The sequence below is a fragment of the Pinus tabuliformis genome, chromosome 9 (genome assembly GCF_031772625.1).
Source record: "Pinus tabuliformis cultivar Carrire ecotype Pingquan chromosome 9, CPIR1, whole genome shotgun sequence".
Classification (NCBI taxonomy): Eukaryota; Viridiplantae; Streptophyta; class Pinopsida; order Pinales; family Pinaceae; genus Pinus; species Pinus tabuliformis.
This window is the reverse complement of record NC_142307.1, coordinates 1,911,642,849-1,911,664,372: the sequence shown is the minus strand read 5'-3', so window position 1 is coordinate 1,911,664,372 and position 21,524 is coordinate 1,911,642,849. Positions and strand designations below refer to the sequence as shown.

Sequence of the window (21,524 nt, the reverse complement as noted above, 5' to 3'; positions counted from 1 at the left end):
GGGTGAATCATGTGGTAGAGGACATGTTGCATATGTATGTAATGCAACAACCTAGAAAATGGGAAGAGTATTTACATTTGGTGGAATTTTCCACCAACAATGGTTATCATGAATCACTTAAGATGAGCCCATTTGAAGTGCTATACAGAAGGAAATGTACAATCCCTGCAAATTGGAATAGTCTGCACAACAAGATGATATTTGGACCAGATATGCTGGAGGAAATAGAAAGAACCGTGAAAAAGGTTCGACAAAATTTGAAGGCTCCTCAAGATAGGTAGAAATCGTACACTGATAAAAAGAGAACCTACTAGGAGTTCCGGGTGGCAGATCATGTGTATTTGTGAATTAAACCTAAGAAGAGTACATTGAGATGGGGAAAGTGTGCCAAATTGCCCCCCCTGGTTCTATGGCACTTTTCAAATTCTAGACAGAATAGGACCAGTGGCTTATCAGTTAGCCCTACCCAGTCACATTCAGTTTCATAATGTATTCCACGTTTCCCTTTCAAAGGAATATGTGTATGACCCCATACATATCAGAAACTGGTAAGAGCTTCAGGTAAAAGAAAGTTTATATATATATATATATAGGTATATATAGATAAACATACATAACACATAATTTATTTATTTGAGATATAGTGCTTATGTGAATGTCAATTAAATAGCATTGTATTTTTGACAGGTCAAACCGAAAGCAGAATTCCTGGTCGAACCCCTGTGCATACTCAACCAGAGAGAAGTAACGTTGTAGAGGTGAGCTATCATCCAGGTTAAAGTGCAATGGAAGCACTTCAGCCCAGAAGAAGCCACTTGGGAGGATAAAGACTTTATGTAGGAGGTGTATCCTGAATTATTCTAGGAGCAGATGGAAGAATGAACACCAGGGATGGTGTTCCTCTAAAGGGGGGGAAGATGTGACATCTTTAGACCTTTAAGTTATTTTACGAATATTTTATTGCTTTTTTTTCTATTACATTTGAGTAAATGGATAAACAAGTTGGTTTTGTGGTGTTATTAATTTTAAATTTAATTAAGTCAAGTTATAGAAATATTAATACGGTTTCCATGAAAGATCTAAAAATTTACTGATGAACCTCAGTAACTCTATTTTCACTTGATAGTTATCAGTTATCAATTAAAGAAGCAGTTACCCCTTACCTATCTTCCTCTTAAAAAAGAGAGGAGAGAAGGGGAAGGGGGGGTTAGAAAACTAGAAAAGGATTCCTTGAGCTGAACTAAGTATGTCAATGGGAATAACCCTGAGAGAGATTTCCCTGGAGGAAGAAATGCACAATTGCAGGCTGGACCTGGAGTCCTTAGGCCGAAGCAACACAACTGTTATCTTGAAGAAAAATGATAGTCGGAAAAGAGGAGTTACGGGGGAGAATATTGGATGTAATTACCAAAATTCTCATTGGAAGGGTGGAGAGGTTCATTTGATGTCGATTTAGACTTTCAATGGAAGATAAGTGCAAATGTTTGTCCGTGTTTATAATTTCTTTTCGAAGGAATGTGAGCTTGTTAATGTTGTTCAAGTAGATAATAAATTATATGGCACTAAGATTGTATGTTTCCCCTAATTTCACCTGTTGCATGAGGTGAATGTAATGAGGAAGTTAATCTTGAATTTCAAACTATTCTAAGGATATAGTTATTTGCGAATAGTTAACATTAGTATCTAGGTAGCATAATGTTTAGAGATTAATATATTACAATATATAAAGACCAAAATGCATAGACAAATAACCTTACTACCTTAAGGGAATAGTTATTTTACCCAAATCAATAATCTTTGCAAGAATAGACTGTACACTCAATGTATTATGCAATAGTCCTTCTGTATTAAACTAACCAAGAATATATTTATATAGAAATGAAATTAGACAGGTTACTACGATGAACAACCACTTCTGCCAAACAGAAAGACGGAGTATCTATCACTGGTAATAGGTTTGGAATAACTTGGACTAGTAAGAAACCTTACATCAAAGATTTAATTCCATTAAGCAAACATGCCAAATATATTAATGGTAAACCAAAGTATAATCACCTATATTATGAGAAATGACATGTATGTAGAGTAAATTTATCAAGAATCGAGATGTATATAACTAGGTCAGCTGTGAAAAAACTTCTAGTTGGCAATAGGTACTCAATGCTAAATTTAATATAAATTCTTCTGAGAAAAGAATTATCAAGTAAAAGTAGAGCCGTAACCCTAACCTAGGTACAAAAACCAAATAAGGAAACTTATTCTTAAATACAACAAGAGTGCGATTAACTTCCCGATAACCCTTTAGATTTGTTCCGTCGACAGTCCTGGGATGGACGCCAAGCAACAATGTTTTGAAGGACGAACAACCCTGAATAAAGGAGCTGTATATCATTAACATAAATATTAGATATTAACATAATGAATAGGAACAACATAATCCACAACACACAAACCATCATATAGGAAGAAAGACAGTCAACAGAGCACTGCCTCATATGCATTTGATAACCCTGATATAGCAGAAGACAAAATACAACTCAGAAATTGTGCCAAAAGCTTTGATTGAAAGGTTGGTCCTTGGAGCGGTGATAATAATGGTAGTCTATACCAGAAATTCGAGCTAAGTACAAACATGGGTATGATAACCCGAAATACAAAACCCACAAGAAAGAAACCCTCATACAGCTGTTAAACTTAATCAAATGAGATTTTCCCGACAGAAAGAAGGCCTTCATACCTGCAAGTTTTGCGATGGGAAAATCTAGGTCTTCTGAAAGCCTGACACCCGCATCCATCGTTGAGTGGGCGAAGAGCTTGCATCAAATAACTGTTGGAATTTTCTGATAAATTCCATAACAGACAGACAAAAAATTGCTCTGTTTTTGCACTCTGTTTTTGCACAGAAAAACAGAAAATCGCTTGCTGGAAACGGTGTTTCAGCAACACAGTTTGGTGTTGCAGCAACTGAGTTTGGTGTTGCAGCAACGCAAGATAACACTCAGATTTTAACACAGAAAAATACTCTGTTTTTAACTCAGAAAACAGAAAAATTCGTTCTCTGGAAATGGTGTTGCAGCAACGTAAATTTTTGACGTAATAACTTTTGGTGTAACAGCAACAGGAAAATAACTTGTATTTATTAAAAATAAAACTAACTGTTACAAGGTTTGTCCTTCTCTCATAGCAAACAACCATAAAACAAAATTACATTCAAGGTATCTGCACTGCTGTGCATTTTTCCCTTGCTGTTCTCTGCTACGCTATTGCGTCTATTCTGTTGTGCACTGCTATGCATTCCTGGAAGAATTTATCTTCACGTTGCTGCGTGCTCTTCTCTGCTCTGTATAATTCCTCTGCTGCTCTGTATGATTCTTCAGCTGCTAACCTTAAAACAGAACTGCTGTGTGGTATTTATATGCTAAAACATATCTGATTAAAACAATAAAATATTACAAAATATCTTCTAATGTTTATCTCTGTATTTAATGCAGCAAGGCGGTGATGCTTCTATCAAAAAACAAGTCGGCTGTCTGCAGGGGAAATCAATTTGTGAGTTTAATGCACATTAATGTGCAAAATATCTGGAGCGACTTTTCGGCATCGAACAAGCTGGAGTATTTACTGCAAATCCAGCTGTTCATTGTTGCAGTTGGAATTAAATTCCAACACTCCCCCTTAATTTCAACTGCTGCATACCCAGACATTTCCTGAAATGATCAAAACCTTTTTTTGCTAATGGTTTTGTCAAGATGTCAGCAAGCTAATCCTCTGTTCTGCAGTGCTGCAAAACAATCTCACCATTGTTAACCAATTCGCGTATGAAGTGAAATTTGGTGTCTATGTGATTTGTTCTTTTATGAAAAACAGAGTTTTTAGACATTGCTATTGCTGAGCTATTGTCACAGTAAATGGTTGTGCCCTTTTCTTGTTCATGACACAAATCTTTGAGTACTCTTCTCAGCCATACTGCTTGGCATGCTACTGTTGTTGCTGCCACATACTCTACCTCTGCTGTTGACAAAGCCACAACTGGTTGCTTCTTGCAAGCCCATGAGATGGCTCCTGATCCCATATGAAACACATATCCTGATGTGCTTTTCCTATCATCAACACTTCCAGCCCAATCACTGTCAGTGTAACCTGTCAACATGAAACTTTCAGAAGAGGAGTATAAAATACCAAACCCCTTCGTTCCATTCACATACCTTAGAATCCTCTTGGCTGCCTGCCAATGAGTCTCTTTTGGTCTTTCCATAAATCTAGAAATTAAACTCACAGCGTGCATAATGTCCGGCCTAGTTGCAGTCAAGTACATAAGGCTGCCAACTAAGCTCTTGTACAATTTTGGATCAAAATATTTGTTGCTGTCTTCTTTGGTTAATTTCAGCCCCACTACTGTTGGAGTCACAACAGCCTTGCTGTTCTGCATGTTAAATCTCTTCAACACAGCTTCTACATATTTATCTTAAGAAATGAAAACACCATTTTCACTTTGGTCTACTTCAATTCCAAGAAAATATCTTAAGAAGCCCAAGTCAGTCATTTCAAACTCACTCTTCATGACTGCTTTAAAATCAGCAATGAGAGAAGCATCATTGCTAGTAAAAATCAAATCATCTACATATAAAACAACAATAATAATCTTACCGTCATTCTGCTTTATGTAGAGTGTGGGTTCACCATCACACTTATCAAACCCATTCTTAATCAGATAAGCATCAATTTTGCTGTACCATGCTCTTGGAGCTTGCTTCAGCCCATAAAGAGCCTTCTTTAGTTTACAAACTTTATGCTCTTGGCCCTCAAGTTCATAGCCCGAAGGTTGATCAACATAAACCTCTTCTTTTAACACTCCATTCAGGAATGCAGATTTAACATCCATCTGATAAATCTTCCATTTGTGTTGTGCTGCAATAGACAACACTGTTCTCACTGTTTCCATCCTTGCTAGTGGTGCAAAGGTTTCATCATAGTCTCTGCCTTGTTGCTGCTTGTAGCCTTTCACAACAAGCCTTGCTTTGTGCCTGTCAATCTTGCCTTCAACATTGCTTTTGGTCTTATAGACCCACTTAACTCCAATGGCATCCTTGCCTTCAGGGAGATCCACTAACTCCCATGTTTTACTCTTCTCAATTGCACTAATTTCTTCATTCATTGCTTCAATCCATTTATCTTCATTTACAGCATCTTCAATATGGATTGGGTCATCAATATGACAATACAAAGCGAATAATGAATTCAGACCGGTATTGTTACTTACCTCTCCTTGTTCATAAATCTCACTCAGATTTCTGAATCTTGGTCTTCTTGGTGTACTTGGAGTTCCATCCGAACGTGAGGGTATATTTGATCCCTGTGGTGTTTCAGCATCAGCTGTTTGTGGTGTAACAACATCTGTTCTTCCTTGACTTCTCAAGGCTGTTCGGATTCCAGCTTGTGGTGTGGTTTGCTGTACTTGCTGTGGTGTAGGAGGAGCCACCAAGGAAGGATTATTTGTTGCTGTCCCTTCCTCTTGTTCTTCATGAGACACAATTGTCTTCACATTCACTGTTTTTTCTAAGCTTCCATCCCAAGCTTCATCTTCAATGAACTGCACATCTCTGCTTACTATTAATTTCTTGGTGGATGGATTATAGAGTTTGTATGCTTTTGACTCATCACAAGAGCCAATAAAGACACACTTCTCCCCCTTACTATCAAGCTTTTTCCTTAACTGATCTGGTACATGTGCATATGCAACACAACCGAATACTCTCATGTGATTGAAAGTTTTCTTTTGACCACTCCATGCCTCTTCTAGTATTCTGTTCATGACAGCTTTATTTGGGCATCTATTCAAGATGTAAACTGCGCAAGTAACAGCTTCTGCCCAATACTCATACGGCAAATGTTTTGCCTTCAGCATACTTCTGACCATGTCAAGAATGGTCCTATTCTTTCTTTCAGCAACACCGTTTTGCTGAGGTGTATACCTTGTTGTGAACTCCTTTCGTATGCCATTCTCTCTGCAAAAACGCAGAAAGTCTTGGGAGATGTACTCTCCTCCTCTATCTATTCTGAGCACTTTGATATAATGCCCACTCTGCTTTTCAACAAGAGTTTTGAAGTGGCGGAATTTCTCAAACACTTCACTCTTCTGTTTCAGCATATACACCCATGTTTTTCTGGTGTAATCATCAATGAAGGTTAAAACATATTTATTTCCGGCAAATGATGGTATTTGCATCGGTCCACACACATTAGAGTGAACAATTTCCAAGGGTGCTTTTGCCCTTATACTCTTTCCTGCTGGAAAGCTTTCTTTGTGTTGCTTGCCCAAGATGCAGCCTTCACAAAGGCTGTCCGGTTTCTCAATCAACAACAATCCCTTTACCATTCCCTTTCTGTGCAACAGATTCAGGCCTCCGAAATTGAGATGTCCAAATCTCAAATGCCACAACCAATTCACATCTTTCACTTGTTCCTGAAAGACTTCTTGTGTAACAGCTGCAATAGTTCTTCCTTCCTTCAAATCTGCCCTGAGTTTGAGAGGAAACATTCTATTGCTGGTCATCTGCACTTGTGCAATGATCTTCTTACTTGGAGGTATGTCTCTGATAGTACACAAATCATCTTTGAAGAATACGTTGTAACCTTTGTTTATGAGCTGTCCAATGCTCAAAAGATTACATTTCATACCAGGTACATAGTATACCTCTGGCACAATCATCTGTTCTCCATTTTTTGCTCGAATACTGACTCTGCCCTTACCCTTGACAGATATCTTATCATCAGTCCCTGTTGTTACCTCAGATTTCACATTTTCATCCAGATTGGCAAACATTGCAATATTTCCAGTCATGTGATTACTACAACCTGAGTCTAAGAACCAAAAATCTTCTTGCTTGTCTTGTGCTATGTTACATGTTAACAGCACATTTTTTGGATTCTTATCTTCTTCATTTGCAAAATTAGCATTCTGCCTATTATTCATGTCATTTTGTTTTTTCTTGCATTCATTGGCGTAGTGCCCAAATTTTTTACAATAATGACATTGGACTTGGGATTTGTCCTACCTTTGTCCATGAGCTTGCTGTTTTCTCGAACCTTCAGCTTGGTTATGATTGCAGCTCCTTCCGCTTGTGCTAGCAGGATAATTTCTGCCTCTGTTTTGGCTTCTTCCATGACCTCTATTATTTGCTCTGCCTCGACCTCTTCTTTGGCCAAAAGACATCTGAGTCTTGAATGCTTGCTCAAAAGAGGAATCTATTCCTCTACTCAGTCTGTGTTCATGAGACAAAAGAGAAGCACTCAGCTCATCTACCGTGAGCTGCGAGAGATCTTTTGTTTCTTCTATTGCTACCACAATAGATTCAAACCTTGAGGGTAAACATCTCAAGATTTTCTCTACAATCCTTCTATCTTCAAGAATCTCACCATGAGATCTTATCTGGGTTATCAAGCCAATAACCTGAGTGAAGAATGAATCTATTGTATCAGATTCCTTCATGCTGAGATTTTCAAAGTCTCTCCTCAACATCTGCAACTTTGCAGTCTTCACCTTCTCCATGCCTTGATAGGCAGTTTGGAGAATATTCCATGCCTCCTTGGACTTTGTTGCTGCAGCAATCCGCGGAAAAACACTTTCATGTACTGATTGGAAGAGGAAAAAGAGGGCTTTGGCATCCTTCTTTCTGTCACCCTTCAACTGGTCTCTTTCTGCTGCTGTCAAAGCAGCCAACGCTGTTGCATCTGCAGGTTCAGCATAGCCAGTTTCAACCAGCTCCCATATTCCTTGAGAAGCAAACAATGCTTTCATTGTTATGGACCAATAACTATAATTTTTCCCATTAAACTGTGGCAGTTGGGGATTTGTCAAACCTGTTCCAGCATCTGCCATCTTAACCTGTATTGGTAAAGAAAAGATACTGACTGTATTTTGAAAACAAGCAAAAACTTTCTCTGCTGGAAAAATCTGCTCAACAAACTTCTTACAGCTCCTACAGTGAAAAACAAGCTCTATTTTTGACTCACTGAGTGCCTAGACCAGCTCTGATACCATGTTGGAATTTTCTGATAAATTCCATAATAGACAGACAAAAAATTGCTCTGTTTTTGCACTCTGTTTTTGCACAGAAAAACAGAAAATCGCTTGTTGGAAACGGTGTTTCAGCGACACAGTTTGGTGTTGCAGCAACTGAGTTTGGTGTTGCAGCAACGCAGGATAACACTCCGTTTTTAACACAGAAAAATACTCTGTTTTTAACTCAGAAAACAGAAAAATTCGTTCTCTGGAAATGGTGTTGCAGCAACGTAAATTTTTGACGTAATAACTTTTGGTGTAACAACAACAGGAAAATAACTTGTATTTATTAAAAATAAAACTAACTGTTACAAGGTTTGTCCTTCTCTCACAGCAAACAACCATAAAACAAAATTACATTCAAGGTATCTGCACTGCTGTGCATTTTTCCCTTGCTGTTCTCTGCTACGCTATTGCATCTATTCTGCTGTGCATTCCTGGAAGAATTTATCTTCACGCTGCTGCGTGCTCTTCTCTGCTCTGTATAATTCCTCTGCTGCTCTGTATGATTCTTCAGCTGCTAACCTTAAAACAGAACTGCTGTGTGGTATTTATATGTTAAAACATATCTGATTAAAACAATAAAATATTACAAAATATCTTCTAATGTTTATCTTTGTATTTAATGCAGCAAGGCGGTGATGCTTCTATCAAAAAACAAGTTGGATGTCTGCAGGGGAAATCAATTTGTGAGTTTAATGCACATTAATGTGCAAAATATCTGGAGCGACTTTTCGGCATCGAACAAGCTGGAGTATTTACTGCAAATCCAACTGTTCATTGTTGCAGTTGGAATTAAATTCCAACAATAACTATAATAAGATTTACAACGAAAATATGAAGAACGATGTTGAATAATATAGATAACAAAAAACAAGATAACCCTTAATCACTTATCAACATACCTAAGGAAAGGTGGGTGTAACAGTGGTTCTCCACAGCATAGGCTCCGGGTACCATTATAGATGCAATGCCTACAGAAAAAAAAGGGGATAATCCTAATACCTTCGACAAATAATTGTATTCATGTACCCGCTATTAGTTAGGAGAATGAGATTAACCAGAAAACAAATGATGTAACCCTTGCTTAACATATTACGTGAAGAAAATAAATAACCATGGGATGACAATGCATAGCTTCCAATCGAACTAGTTAGCAAGTTGGAACTCCAAGAAGGCCCTCCACGACATGTAGAAGATGAAGAAGAGACGGACTGAGCAAGCTTATTGTAGAACTTACCAGAGTTTCTACAAATTACATCTCCAAGAACCAAACCAAGCAAAATGACTACAGAACAGAGACAAGGCACCAGATCGTAAGGGTAGACCCTCGAGATCCAGTGGACCATCGAATCCAATGCCTAGATTGAATGGTAACTATGGAAATAGATGACACCCGATGAGGACGGGACGTGACAGCTAGAAGCCATCCAACCGTGGACCAGCAGGACAAGGTCGAGGAATGTCAATGTGATGTTGTGTTTAGACAAAATTAATATCCATAACTTTAATTACCATGTAAAAACCCTCTTAGAAACTTAATTAGCCGTGTGATATAAAATTTAGTGGGTACAAAAATAATCTATGAAATGGATATCACTTGTACTCTTGCAAGTATGTGGTACGCTTTAGTCAATTATAATAATAAAGTTTAGTTAGACTATACCCATGTGTCATGGTAAATCATTTTTTTTATAGTTACTATGCACTGTGTTATTTTTAAGAATAGTTGTTAGAGGGATCAAATATCTATAAATGAGAACCTCTTTTAGAATGAAAAGAGATTTGATTCCTTTTGAAGCCTGGTAGATCTGGAGTTAAGATTGATCTAGGTTGGTTATTATTAATTGAGTTCACATGTAAATGTTTACCTTTATTTATAAACACTACAACATTTATTTATTTATATTAATTTTAACGTTTTATTATTACTTTTGAGTAGACATCTAAATGTTCACAGAAAAAACATTTACACAACTAAAACATGTTGATCTAGTTTGGTTATTATTAATTGAGTTCACATGTAAATGTTTACGTTTATTTATAAACACTACAACATTTATTTATTACGCCGTAAGGCGTTTCCCTCTGGGAAGAACTCCCTTATATGCCACCGTGTCCTATTTTCGACCATTGATCTGATGTGTTAGACGATTAAAAGAGATTGTGCCGTTGGATCAGATCATTATAGTTGGAATTTTAATCAGCGCTGGTTGAACTCCCTGTTTATCTCATGCTGGAGAGATTACCCGCTCGAAACCCTTTGCAGACAGTAGTGATGGCTTCGCTGGAGTTTCGATTTCCTTGGCATCTTCTTTTTTAGTGATGTCCTCCCGCCGCGGCATGCCAGCTACATCGCCGGAGGGCTGTTGTCACCTATGGTCTGTAATTATGATGTATCGCCGGAGGGCTGTTGTCACCTATGGTCTGTAATTATGATGTACCAGAGATCTGTGATCTAATGCCCAATTCGGTATGGCGCATTCAATCTCTCAATTTATGCAGCGTTTGCCCCGATATTGAGCCAACATCACTAGAATTTCAGGACCTTCTAATTCACTGCGTTGGGTATTTGTTCTAGGTCTGTAACTATTCTTTGTTTTCTCCCGAGGGTTCACGTGAGCGGTTTGATGCTGCCATACCTGAAGCAAAGAATGGAAGGGCATACAAACCCCAGGAAGCGCTGCAAATTAACGTCATCGTGGGACGTCCTTCCATCACAGTTTCAGGTTAGTTTTCTATTTTCGAATATCTTGATCTGTAACCAGTTTTTTTCTAGATCCACTTGTTAGCATTTAGAGCACTAGGTTTCCACTACCCTGGCATTCAAGCTTTCATGAAATATGTTTAAAGGGTTTTGTATCCTTCTGGGAAATGGAGAAACCGGTTTGCGTGTAGGTCCAGCCAACACTGATATTTACTGGGAAAGATTTTGGTATTAGAAGTACGACAGAGAGCTCCACCTCTGGTTCAGACAATAGTCAGTCTACGTCTTCCAATATAAAGCCCAAGGAAGAGGGCTCTCGCACTGGCTCACCACCATGGCAACAATGAAAAGAATGGCAACTACATGTTCGAACTTGGAGAGAATTTGACGCCTCGATGTAAGAACACATCTTTCATCACGGTTTTGCTCGTTTGTGATGGGATTTTCCTTTTGGAGTCTTAGATCTAAAGGAGGGTTATGTTGCTGATATTAAAATGTAGTTTATAAATAGCCTTTTGACCTGATCTACTCTACTAATCTGGCAAAAATATCTTGTTGTTTTGTTGACAAAATACTTAGTAAAATGGGTGAAGTTAGGCATTTAGGACTCCAGATTTCTTGTTATTATTATATCTCAACATAGGTAACAGTATATAATTCGTGATCAAAATAAAAACAACAAAGTCTGGAAATCTTACCCATTTAACTCAGCCACCACTAAAGTTCCTGGGGTGAGTTCGATTCCCAAGCTCATGTACTGTTCTTGGCTTAATGGCTATCTGTAATTTGTAGGAAGAGATTGTAATAAATTGATACAATTATTAAAAATATTGATTTAAAATTTGACTGTCATTTGGCGTATGCATCTATACTGTATACTGCTACTAGTTTTATTTTTTCCATACAACAATATTCAGTAGGAGCCAAGTAGCCTTGGCCCATGTAATTTCACTTGATTTCCTTCCCACGAGATATCATGGCTTATGCATATAGCTTAAGGAATTTCTCTGGCAGGTTGACTAATAATAGTTCTGCAGGTAACTATTTGACTTTACCCAATGAGGTTGCAGGAGCTCCTTAGTCTCTTATGCCTTCCCAAAGTACAAATTCAACACAGAATGCATTTTCGGGAGGGATTGGGACTGGTAACTCTGTTCTCACCTTTGTTGTAGTTTCATTTGGATAAGAAGTTTTATTAGTATACGAGGTGTTCTGGCCCTATAAAGTCAACCAACATCTTGCAGTTGGATATATGGATTCTTGGTACAAGAAATCCAGAACCCATCTCCTCATTTTTTCTCATAGGTTTACGTTTTCATTTTTCTTCTACCCTATGTGTGGATTTTACTCAAAATCCATTGACTGACTATCATAACTATGAATTTCCCGGTGTAAGAAGTTCATAACCCATGGGCATTAGGCCTATTTGAATGATTTTCCATCCCATCTTGATTTAGTTGACAATTTTTACTTCCTTGGCTGCGAGTTACCATCATTTACCCATTACCCATCTGGGCCATCTCTAACTACGTTTCGTGGTGTGAGAAGTTCATAACAACCTATTGGCATTAAGACTTCTTGAATGATATATTATCCCATTTGCATTTAGACAACTGTTTCACTTCCTTGCCAGGCGAGTTACCATCATCTATTCATGATCATACTCAATAAACCCAATTTTATAGACATGATGGATTGGAGGATTTTGAATTTTTGTAATAATCCAAATATTTTACTGCCTCCTTTATGGGATTTGAGTATGGAATCACAAGAAATATGAACTATACTATTTTTTGAGTGCTTTGTTCATGGGTTTTTACCATTGATTTAGACCTAGAAATTGAGCAGACAATTCCACTAAAATTTGCTGCCCTGTTTTTGGGTTTATTACCGGGAATATGAAATCCACTCACGACATTTCCATCTTTCTGTACCATTAAAAATCGAAGAGCCTGTTTGTTTGTTTGTTTGTTTTTTTTGGCTTCTTTCTTTTATGTTTTTACTGTGAAACTCCCCTACTAATCTACTCTAGCGAAGGCCTTTTGTCTGATCCACTTAGACACCCCTTGTATTTAAGAGTGCTGAAGGTAGTTAAGGTTTAATACATGTGCTTGTTTGTTGCAGATGTCAGTGAATCTCTTCTTTATGAAGAGATATGGCATGCATGTGCTGGTCCACTTGTTACTTTGCCTCGTATTGGGGAGAGAGCTTTTCACTTTCCTCAAGGCCACATAGAGCAGGTATGGTGAAATTAATGGAAATGTTGATATGTGTTTCAGGGCAACAACTCAAATTGCATAGGGTTTTGAAAATCTATTGCCAATGGATCTTTCAAAATATAAACAATCTAATCATATTTATTGATTGTGTACACCATAATAGGTTATGCATCAACAAACCAAGGGGTTGATAAGCATATGCCACTGTATAATTACGCCGTAAGGCGTTTCCCTCTGGGAAGAACTCCCTTATATGCCACCGTGTCCTATTTTCGACCATTGATCTGATGTGTTAGACGATTAAAAGAGATTGTGCCGTTGGATCAGATCATTATAGTTGGAATTTTAATCAGCGCTGGTTGAACTCCCTGTTTATCTCATGCTGGAGAGATTACCCGCTCGAAACCCTTCGCAGACAGTAGTGATGGATTTGCTGGAGTTTCGATTTCCTTGGCATCTTCTGAGTTTTCTATAGTTATCTGTAGACAAATTTCCTAGCTGCCTGCTCAGTTTGAAAATCCCAATTCAGTGTGGATAGACCACTTCAATTTTCTGTCCAAGTGCAAAGATCTGCGGGCCTTGAGCGGAATTTTGGATTCCCTCAAATCTGAGGGTTTTGTTTTTCCATTCAGTACCCGCAAACAACTTTTCTCTCAGCTGCTTCGCCGAGCCCTTAATGCCAATTCCATTGTCGAGGCCCAGAGTTTGGTGGATTACGCCAAATGCATTGTAGATTTCAGTTTTCATGCCCTCAGGGAAGCAATGCTCGAATTAGGGTTTGGCAAATCCTCGAATGAGAAGATGCTTTATGTTGTGGAGGAGAAGATTTGCAGCTCCATTTTCGATCAAGATCGTCTTTTAGAGGTATTTAATTTACCTCATTTAAGGTTCAGGATTGAATTTTAAAGTTCAGTAGAGATCGACCAGGTTCGTGATTCATATCTTAGAATTTAAACTGCAATGATAGGTTGGGGTTCATGATTTCGGTTTTAAGGATCCATTAACATTGCGTTTAGAGTATAAATGATGTATTTTAAACCGCATATTTGACTTAGGAGTCTAGGGTTTAGACTTGAGAACGCCAACAGCAAATGGCTCTGTTCTAGAGTGCAGGTTTTAGATTTTATAATTCAAAGGTAGCCGAGTGTTAACGTTTAGGATTTATTATTAAAAATGGGGGTTTAGGGTTTAGCGTTTAATGTTTATGTTCAGAAGTTAATGGTTATTTCATTTTGGTGATTTTTAGTATGTGCTGGAGAAAGAGGCAAAGGAGGAGGAGGAAGCTTTGATGAAGTCTAGACTAGCAATTTATCTTGGAAATGGATTGCAATCTAAAGATTTAGAGACCAGGTTGTTGGCACTTGAATTGGCATGCTCCTACTGCTTCAATTCCAGACTCATTTTTTTCAGGCTTCTACCTATATTTGAGACGGCACTCTATCATGAGGATTGTTCCATGTGTGAATACGTGCTGGCATGTCTGATGGATTTGATCTTTATCCACCATTCAACTATTCGTTTACAAACTGTCTTCCATTTTATTTCCCCCTTCCTGTATGCTCCAACACCTACCCTTCATCTTGCGGCTGTTATTGGTTGTGGTAAGTTCTGTTCATCTGTGTCTAGAATACATTTGTTTTGATGCCACATTTTTGTGCCTCTTTATTCTACATACTTATTTTGTTTTTTTGGGTTTGATAGCCTAGATATAGGATCTGCTTTGGCATCCTACTTGTTTTTATACTGATGTGCTTTTAAAGTCCGATTTACCTGCTTTTATGTTCATGGGTTTCAGATTAATAAAATTATCAAATCTTATCTTTTTCCTCAAGTTAGAATTTTGGTGAATTTCATTTAGTTATAATTTTGATGAAATTGATAGTGTTCATAATATTTCTAGGGCGCCTTCTCCTTTATGATTGCTTCCCAGAAGAAGCTGAGTGCTTACTGAGTATAATGCTTCAGCGCCATGTTTATAGCCTCCCGGATTACTGTTCCCTGTGAGTATCTCCACTCTTAATTGAGAGCCACGAGAAACGGTTTGTCAACTTTGGATTCCTATCTGAGTGAAATCTGTTATGCATCAGCACAAGTGCTAAGAATGAAGAGTAGACTGACAAAATAGTCAGCCTGCAAGCATGGAACAATTTCAACCAGTAGGTTTTTACTATTTCATTCATTTGACAGCTTAAGAATGGGCACCATACTGTAATCGGTAATAGGGCCTTGGAAGGGTATTAAAGGTGACAGATGCCACAACCAAGTATACTGATAAAATCCTTGATGTATCTCGGGGCACTGTGCACATTATCTGTATCTTCATATAGGTACAAAGGATTGCATTTGCACCGTTTTCAGATTGTTTTATATTTTAGACCCGATGCCATCTGAGAAATGGACCAAGCTGAGTATCATGATGTATATTTTGTATAACTACGACACATTTGGTGTGGGACTGGCTCTCTTTCCCAAGGGTAATAATCAAATTGTAAATCTCTCCTTGCAGAAAGTTTAAAGCCCTGGTTGCCCTTGTGTTGCACACAGATAGGGCACTCCTCAGACAATTTAATTACCTGCACCAACAAAATTCACAGAAATGGCAGCCTGAATCAGTTATATATGTTCTTTCAAAAATATATGGATTTAATAATGCAAATGAGTGCTTGGTTTATCTCACCTTTGGCACACATTTGAAACAAAATAAGTGGCTACATGCTAATTGCTTCGGCTCCACAACGACATCTGCACATAGATTTATGGGTAGAAGTTTCAGATTTTGTTGTCTGTTGTTAGAATACAGATAAATCATTGAAAAAACAATGTAAAAAAAAACGAATATTCTAAGTACCCAGGCATATAGAACAAGTAATTTCCTTATCGATAGCAGATTTTGATGATGCTTGTGTTAAAACTTTGGAAATAGTGGGCATGTTCCCCATTGTTTTCTCTGTAGTATATAATACCGTTTTAATACCATTGGATCCATTAAGATTTGAAAATGGACTCTCTGGAAGGTTATGTCCATAGCTGTTGCAAGGAAAGAAACTCACTGATCATTACCTTTTTATAATAATCACCAAAACAAAACAAAGTAGCTTCTATTCAACTACTTCCAGGAACCCATTATTGACAGCTTGTTTTCTAAGTAAATCTTTGTCATGTTCTTTATTTTACAGAACTGCAGACTGTGGATGATGGTCTCTACTTTTCTTGATCATCATTGTCCCGCTTAGGCTTATCTTCGTTATTCTCCAGTACCTCAAGCAGGTACCCAAGATGATCGGTTGAAGGAAACTTGTTGAGATCTGCATAAGAGGATGAATGAAATTACTTAAATGCAAAGTGACAGTCTCTAGAGAACAGATTGGAAAGTTATCCATATATCAGGAAATTAACAGCTTGACATATCCATCCCCAATAAGATTTTGTATGAATGAGTTAAATTTTACTCTCGATGGAAATACTGAAGCACTTGTGGCCAGTGGAATGTGTGTCCATGGAGGGTAAGATTTTAGTAACCGTTACCAAACTATTGTGAAATGTATTCCAGAATATCTAGTAAGGATTTGTGAGATTGTCTTTTCTAGTGATGGTCACAAATCATGACCACAACAATGCAATTCAGTCAGATCTTTGAGGACCAATGTTCACAATCTATGTGAAACGCCATCTGTACAAATCAAAAATAAATGCCCAAAAGGGTTTAAAATGATATATTGAACGATAAATGGACTGCTGCAACGTTTTAATTTTGATGATAAAATGTAAAATATTTTAATTTCAATTACATATATATTATATATCATTTAACTTTTTTATAAATTTTTATGGTTAAAATATTTATTTCATTTTATATATACTTTTTTTGACATTCAAAGATACAATTTAAATTATGAAAATCAACACGTTCTATTTTTCACTCTAAAGAAGTTTGCAGGTGAAAAAATTTGAGATCCTTTTCCAGTGAAAAAAATTGATCTTTCTCGTTAGATCGCGTACTTAAAATGGATCTATACAATTTGATTTTTCTTGACTTAGGTTAGATCCGTACTTAAAATAAATCTATGTTAATTTTACAGATCAAATATATTTTTAATAATATAGTAATATTAAAAAAATTCTATCCTCAACTTAATCTAAATCACTACAGCAAATTAACAATCCACTATCGTAAAAAATGTTAACCACATATTTTCAACCCAACCTAACTCAACTCAACTCAAATTTCAACAGAACGAGCAACTTAGGTTCATGGATGGGCGTTCAGATCTCTCAAATGCAGCACATTTCGAGGCTAGGTCAGTTACGGTTCTGAAACCATGAGGAAATTTTTCACGTACTAAAACATGCGAATCTCTAATTGACTCCAAGTCATTCTCCTGAAATTTGAGATTGACCTATTTATACAGAGAAAAAATAATAATATCCGTCGGTCCATGGGAGTCAGAATTTAATGGCCATAATAGGTCGATCGGAGTCAAAAATTTTAATAGGAGCATCACTCTGAATTCCCTCCCTTTTATCTCACAAATAAAAAAAGACTTGTAAATAAAGTATTTAAGTGGTAGCAACCAAGTATACTGATGGATGCCACAACCAAGTATACTGATAAAATCCTTGATGTATCTCGGGGCACTCCTCAGACAATTTAATTACCTGCACCAACAGAATTCACAGAAATGGCAGCCTGAATCAGTTATATATGTTCTTTCAAAAATATATTGATTTAATAATGAAAATGAGTGCTTGGTTTATCTCACCTTTGGCACACATTTGAAACAAAATAAGTGGCTACACGCTAATTGCTTCGGTTCCACAACGGCATCTGCACATAGATTTATGGGTAGAAGTTTCAGATTTTGTTGTCTGTTGTTAGAATACAGATAAATCATTGAAATAACAATGTAAAAAAAACGATTATTCTAAGTACCCAGGCATATAGAACAAGTAAGTTCCTTATCGATAGCAGATGTTGATGATGCTTGTGTTAAAACTTTGGAAATAGTGGGCATGTTCCCCATTGTTTTCTCTGTAGTATATAATATTGTTTTAATATCATTGGATCCATTAAGATTTGAAAATGGACTCTCTGGAAGGTTATGTCCATAGCTGTTGCAAGGAAAGAAACTCACTGATCATTACCTTTTTATAATAATCACCAAAACAAAACAAAGTAGCTTCTATTCAACTACTTCCAGGAACCCATTATTGACAGCTTGTTTTCTAAGTAAAATCTTTGTCATGTTCTTTATTTTACAGAACTGCAGACTATGGATGAGGGTCTCTACCTTTCTTGATCATCATTGTCCCGCTTAGGCTCATCTTCGTTATTCTCCAGTACCTCAAGCAGGTACCCAAGATGATCGGTTGAAGGAAACTTGTTGAGATCTGCATAAGAGGATGAAGGAAATTACTTAAATGCAAAGTGACAGTCTCTAGAGAACATGTCTTGAATAAGTGGGTATACTAGGTTTACCTTTTGATGCCTTGGATTCTATTTCAAACTGTGGGAATCCATTAGTGAATCTATTCTCGAGGGGGTGAGAAACAATAATAGGTAGTGATGTTGTAGGTACATTTGGGTAAATATCCATTTCTTTCTTCATGCCAGCTCTTTCCATAGGAAAATAAATGTCATTTATAATCAAGCCTTCATAAAACTAGCTGCTATCATATTTCAGGTATTTGGCTCCAGAATATTTCATGTATGGCAAGGTTAATGAGAAGATGGACGTGTATTCCTTTGGAGTAGTTCTTCTAGAGCTAATAACTAGAAGAAAACCAATCAATGACAAGAATCCTAAAGGCCAAGAAAGCTTGGTTATGTGGGTAGGGCTCTAGTGTCCTTGCTTGTTTTGTATTTGATAATTTTGGATTCTTTTGGTTTCTTTGTCTTGGTTCAGAATCTTAATCTCTTGTAAATTTCAAAATTTAGGCAAGGCTGCCTGTTTTGTATTTGATAATTTTGGATTCTTTTGGTTTCTTTGTCTTGGTTCAGAATCTTAATCTCTTGTAAATTTCAAAATTTAGGCAAGGCCATTACTGGCAGCTGGCTCTGTAAAATAACTTGTAGATCCACTTTTGGAAGATGCTTATGACATGAGGAAGATGAAGAGAATGGTCATTGGTGCAGCATGTTGTCTGAGACAGGCAGCTTAGTTTCGACCTCGAATGAACAGAGTAATTACTCTTATTCTCATTAGTTGCATATATATGTTTCAGTTTCTGATCTTATGTCAAATTTAGTTGCTTGAAGACATTTCCTTTCCTGTGAGGAGTTAGTGCTAAAATTGTTTTTTCCCATAACGAAGAATGGCACATGAAATATCGAGTTGATATCCTTCTGACATAGAGTAAAGGGTGTTTAGACCTAGTGTTTAGGGTTGTAATCTAAACATTTGTCTAGTAGTTCAATTTGTAAAATCATCACCCTTAAACAGGTTAGCCCTAAATGCTGATGGTGGATTATGGCAAAATATTCAAAGCCTCAATTGCCAATAATCTATTTTTCCATTAATGAAATATAATATTCTTTGAATATTAGCAAAAGAGATTACATCATATCTCAAAACAAAGCTTCAGTATGCAAATTACCCCTCCCTGAATAGGCAAGAAGAGCCAGCATATCTGCTTTCGCTCCAATATCAAGAGAGTATATAGCTTTCCTGAGAATCACTATCCTAGCTGAAATCTGGATTGCAAGATTTGAATTGAAAGCTTTGGTTTCCCCAAATAAAGTGGCTTACCTTTGCATTAAACTGACTTTGTGAAATTTCAAACAATGGATAAATGTTAATGTAAGAACGTGAACTTATTCTTCCTCATTGTTTGTCTGTAACTTATTATTGCAGACTTTGAAATTACTACGAGGAGAAGGAGATGACCTACCTTATTGGACCAAGAGGTAATTGACAATGTCCATGGAATTAGATGAATTGATTGAGGATGAATCTGGAGAAAACTCTGGGAGTTGTGACATCCAAACTCATCTATCACTTGCAATGCTTGGAGTTGATGATGGTTTGGTATCAAACAGTTGTCCAGATCAAAGTGTAAATCTTGTACATGAGAGCAGAACATTGGAAGATTATTTCTATGGACATTATAGCCGTTCAACAAGATTTGATTGATTTAAATCTACTTCTCTGAGCTTCATAATTTTTCTTACTCCTTGCTTCTGTAAAAGCTTAAATATTTTATACTTGGTGTATTACTGTGAGCCAATGCCACTACTTAGCTATGTTCAATTTCAATCACTCTCCATATTGGCTGAAGCTGTGTCTGAAGTTGAGTGGAGTCCATGTAAAGTCCCTTGCCAATTCCTTGTATAAATGTGAAAGCCATTAGTGGTCACTCGTTTTGGTGACCCACTGGTGCTCACTAGAGCTGAAAAATTTTCTTGTCCTTGCCTTTGGAGCAATTGTATGTATGTGGAAGGAAAAGCAATTATGATGTCGCTATTGATATGCCAAACCATTGTTATGTACTTTTTTAGGTCTGAAGATGTGTAACTTATGGTTTAGCTTGGTACATTCTCTTGTATACCAGTTTACTTTGAATTTGTCAATATCATAAGCCCAATAGCGATTTAAGTGTATGTCTGCATGGCAGAACTGCATTGCGGTTGAACTTTTTCTAAAATTAAGTTGTATTTAAAGAAATATGGTGTCTAAAAAGCATAGAACTCCAAACATCAAATCTCTTTGCTCCTTGTAGGCTTGAACCAACATCTCTTCTAGAGAAATTCAACAATTCTAATTTAATAATCCTATCGGCCTCTCTTTGTACCTTTTGAGACAATTGCTAGTTCTAGATGGGACATATAACTCAAATGTGCTTTGTCCTCGTTACAGAGAACACAAAAATATTAATGCAGGGTATAACAACTATACCACTAGCACTACAAATCATTTCTGCTCAAAAAGGGGGATTTAAATCATGCAGCAGCTTAAGAGGGGCAGGGTCCAGTTTCAAAAATAGCCTTACAATTGGACTAATCAAAATAAAATCTGATTCGCTTCATAGGCGTAGAGTAAACAGGTACCAATGAGGTAACGTGCAAGTGGACAATTAAATCATATTCAGCACAAGACCAGCCCTCGGCATACAATGCAATTGAAAGTCTTGTGTTATGAGCTCCGAACAAGATCACAAATGATATATTATTCACCAAATTTTAATCTTCCACAAAGAGACAGATTGATCCTCTCTAATTTGTCAAACAAATAAAAAAATACCAAAATTATGCATAGAATCATCTTTGAACTGTAAACACTACAGTATATAGTAACCTGGGAAAGTGATGAAGCACTCAATACCATACAAAAATAAAATTCCTTAATAGAAGAAAACACCACTGAAAATTCTGAAAAGCTGCCAAATGAACTTTGCCAATCTTTTATATTTACAGAAACAAAGTCAAAAAACCTCTTCAAAGCTAAGTGCTTACTACCAGCCACATCCAATAGAAAAGGTTTTATGGGGCCTGATAAGATCAGAACTTGCTTCACCACGGTAAGATAAGCACCGTACCTAC

The 21,524-nt window shown here is 37.0% G+C and overlaps 1 protein-coding gene across 6 annotated transcripts; it reads left to right on the top strand.

The window, feature by feature from the left end:
- The first annotated feature begins 10,392 nt into the window (after positions 1 to 10,392).
- On the top strand, positions 10,393 to 13,158 carry LOC149156577 (auxin response factor 12-like). 6 transcript variants are annotated; one of them, XR_016263393.1, is made up of 4 exons: positions 10,394 to 10,535; positions 10,644 to 10,791; positions 10,916 to 11,166; positions 12,894 to 13,011. XR_016263393.1 is itself a non-coding variant. In XM_089445018.1 (3 exons), exons 1-3 carry the CDS (start codon positions 10,485 to 10,487, stop codon positions 13,016 to 13,018), a joined length of 324 nt encoding a protein of 107 aa, XP_089301144.1. In that variant the 5' UTR covers positions 10,393 to 10,484; the 3' UTR covers positions 13,019 to 13,158. The 6 variants fall into 6 exon arrangements, 5 of the variants coding, with proteins under 5 accessions (XP_089301144.1, XP_089301148.1, XP_089301147.1 ...); XM_089445018.1 differs by lacking the exon at positions 10,916 to 11,166 and having other exon boundaries at positions 10,393 to 10,535; positions 12,894 to 13,158; XM_089445022.1 differs by lacking the exon at positions 12,894 to 13,011 and having other exon boundaries at positions 10,393 to 10,535; positions 10,961 to 11,728.
- The last annotated feature ends 8,366 nt before the right edge of the window (positions 13,159 to 21,524 follow it).

Coding starts and splice junctions, on each gene's coding strand:
- LOC149156577 (XM_089445018.1), top strand. CDS start 10,485: ATGGTCTGTAATTATGATGTACCAGAGATCTGTGATCTAATGCCCAAT. Junction 10,536..10,643: donor GTGATCTAATGCCCAATTCG/GTATGGCGCATT, acceptor TATTTGTTCTAG/GTCTGTAACTATTCTTTGTT. Junction 10,792..12,893: donor TCCTTCCATCACAGTTTCAG/GTTAGTTTTCTA, acceptor TGTTTGTTGCAG/ATGTCAGTGAATCTCTTCTT.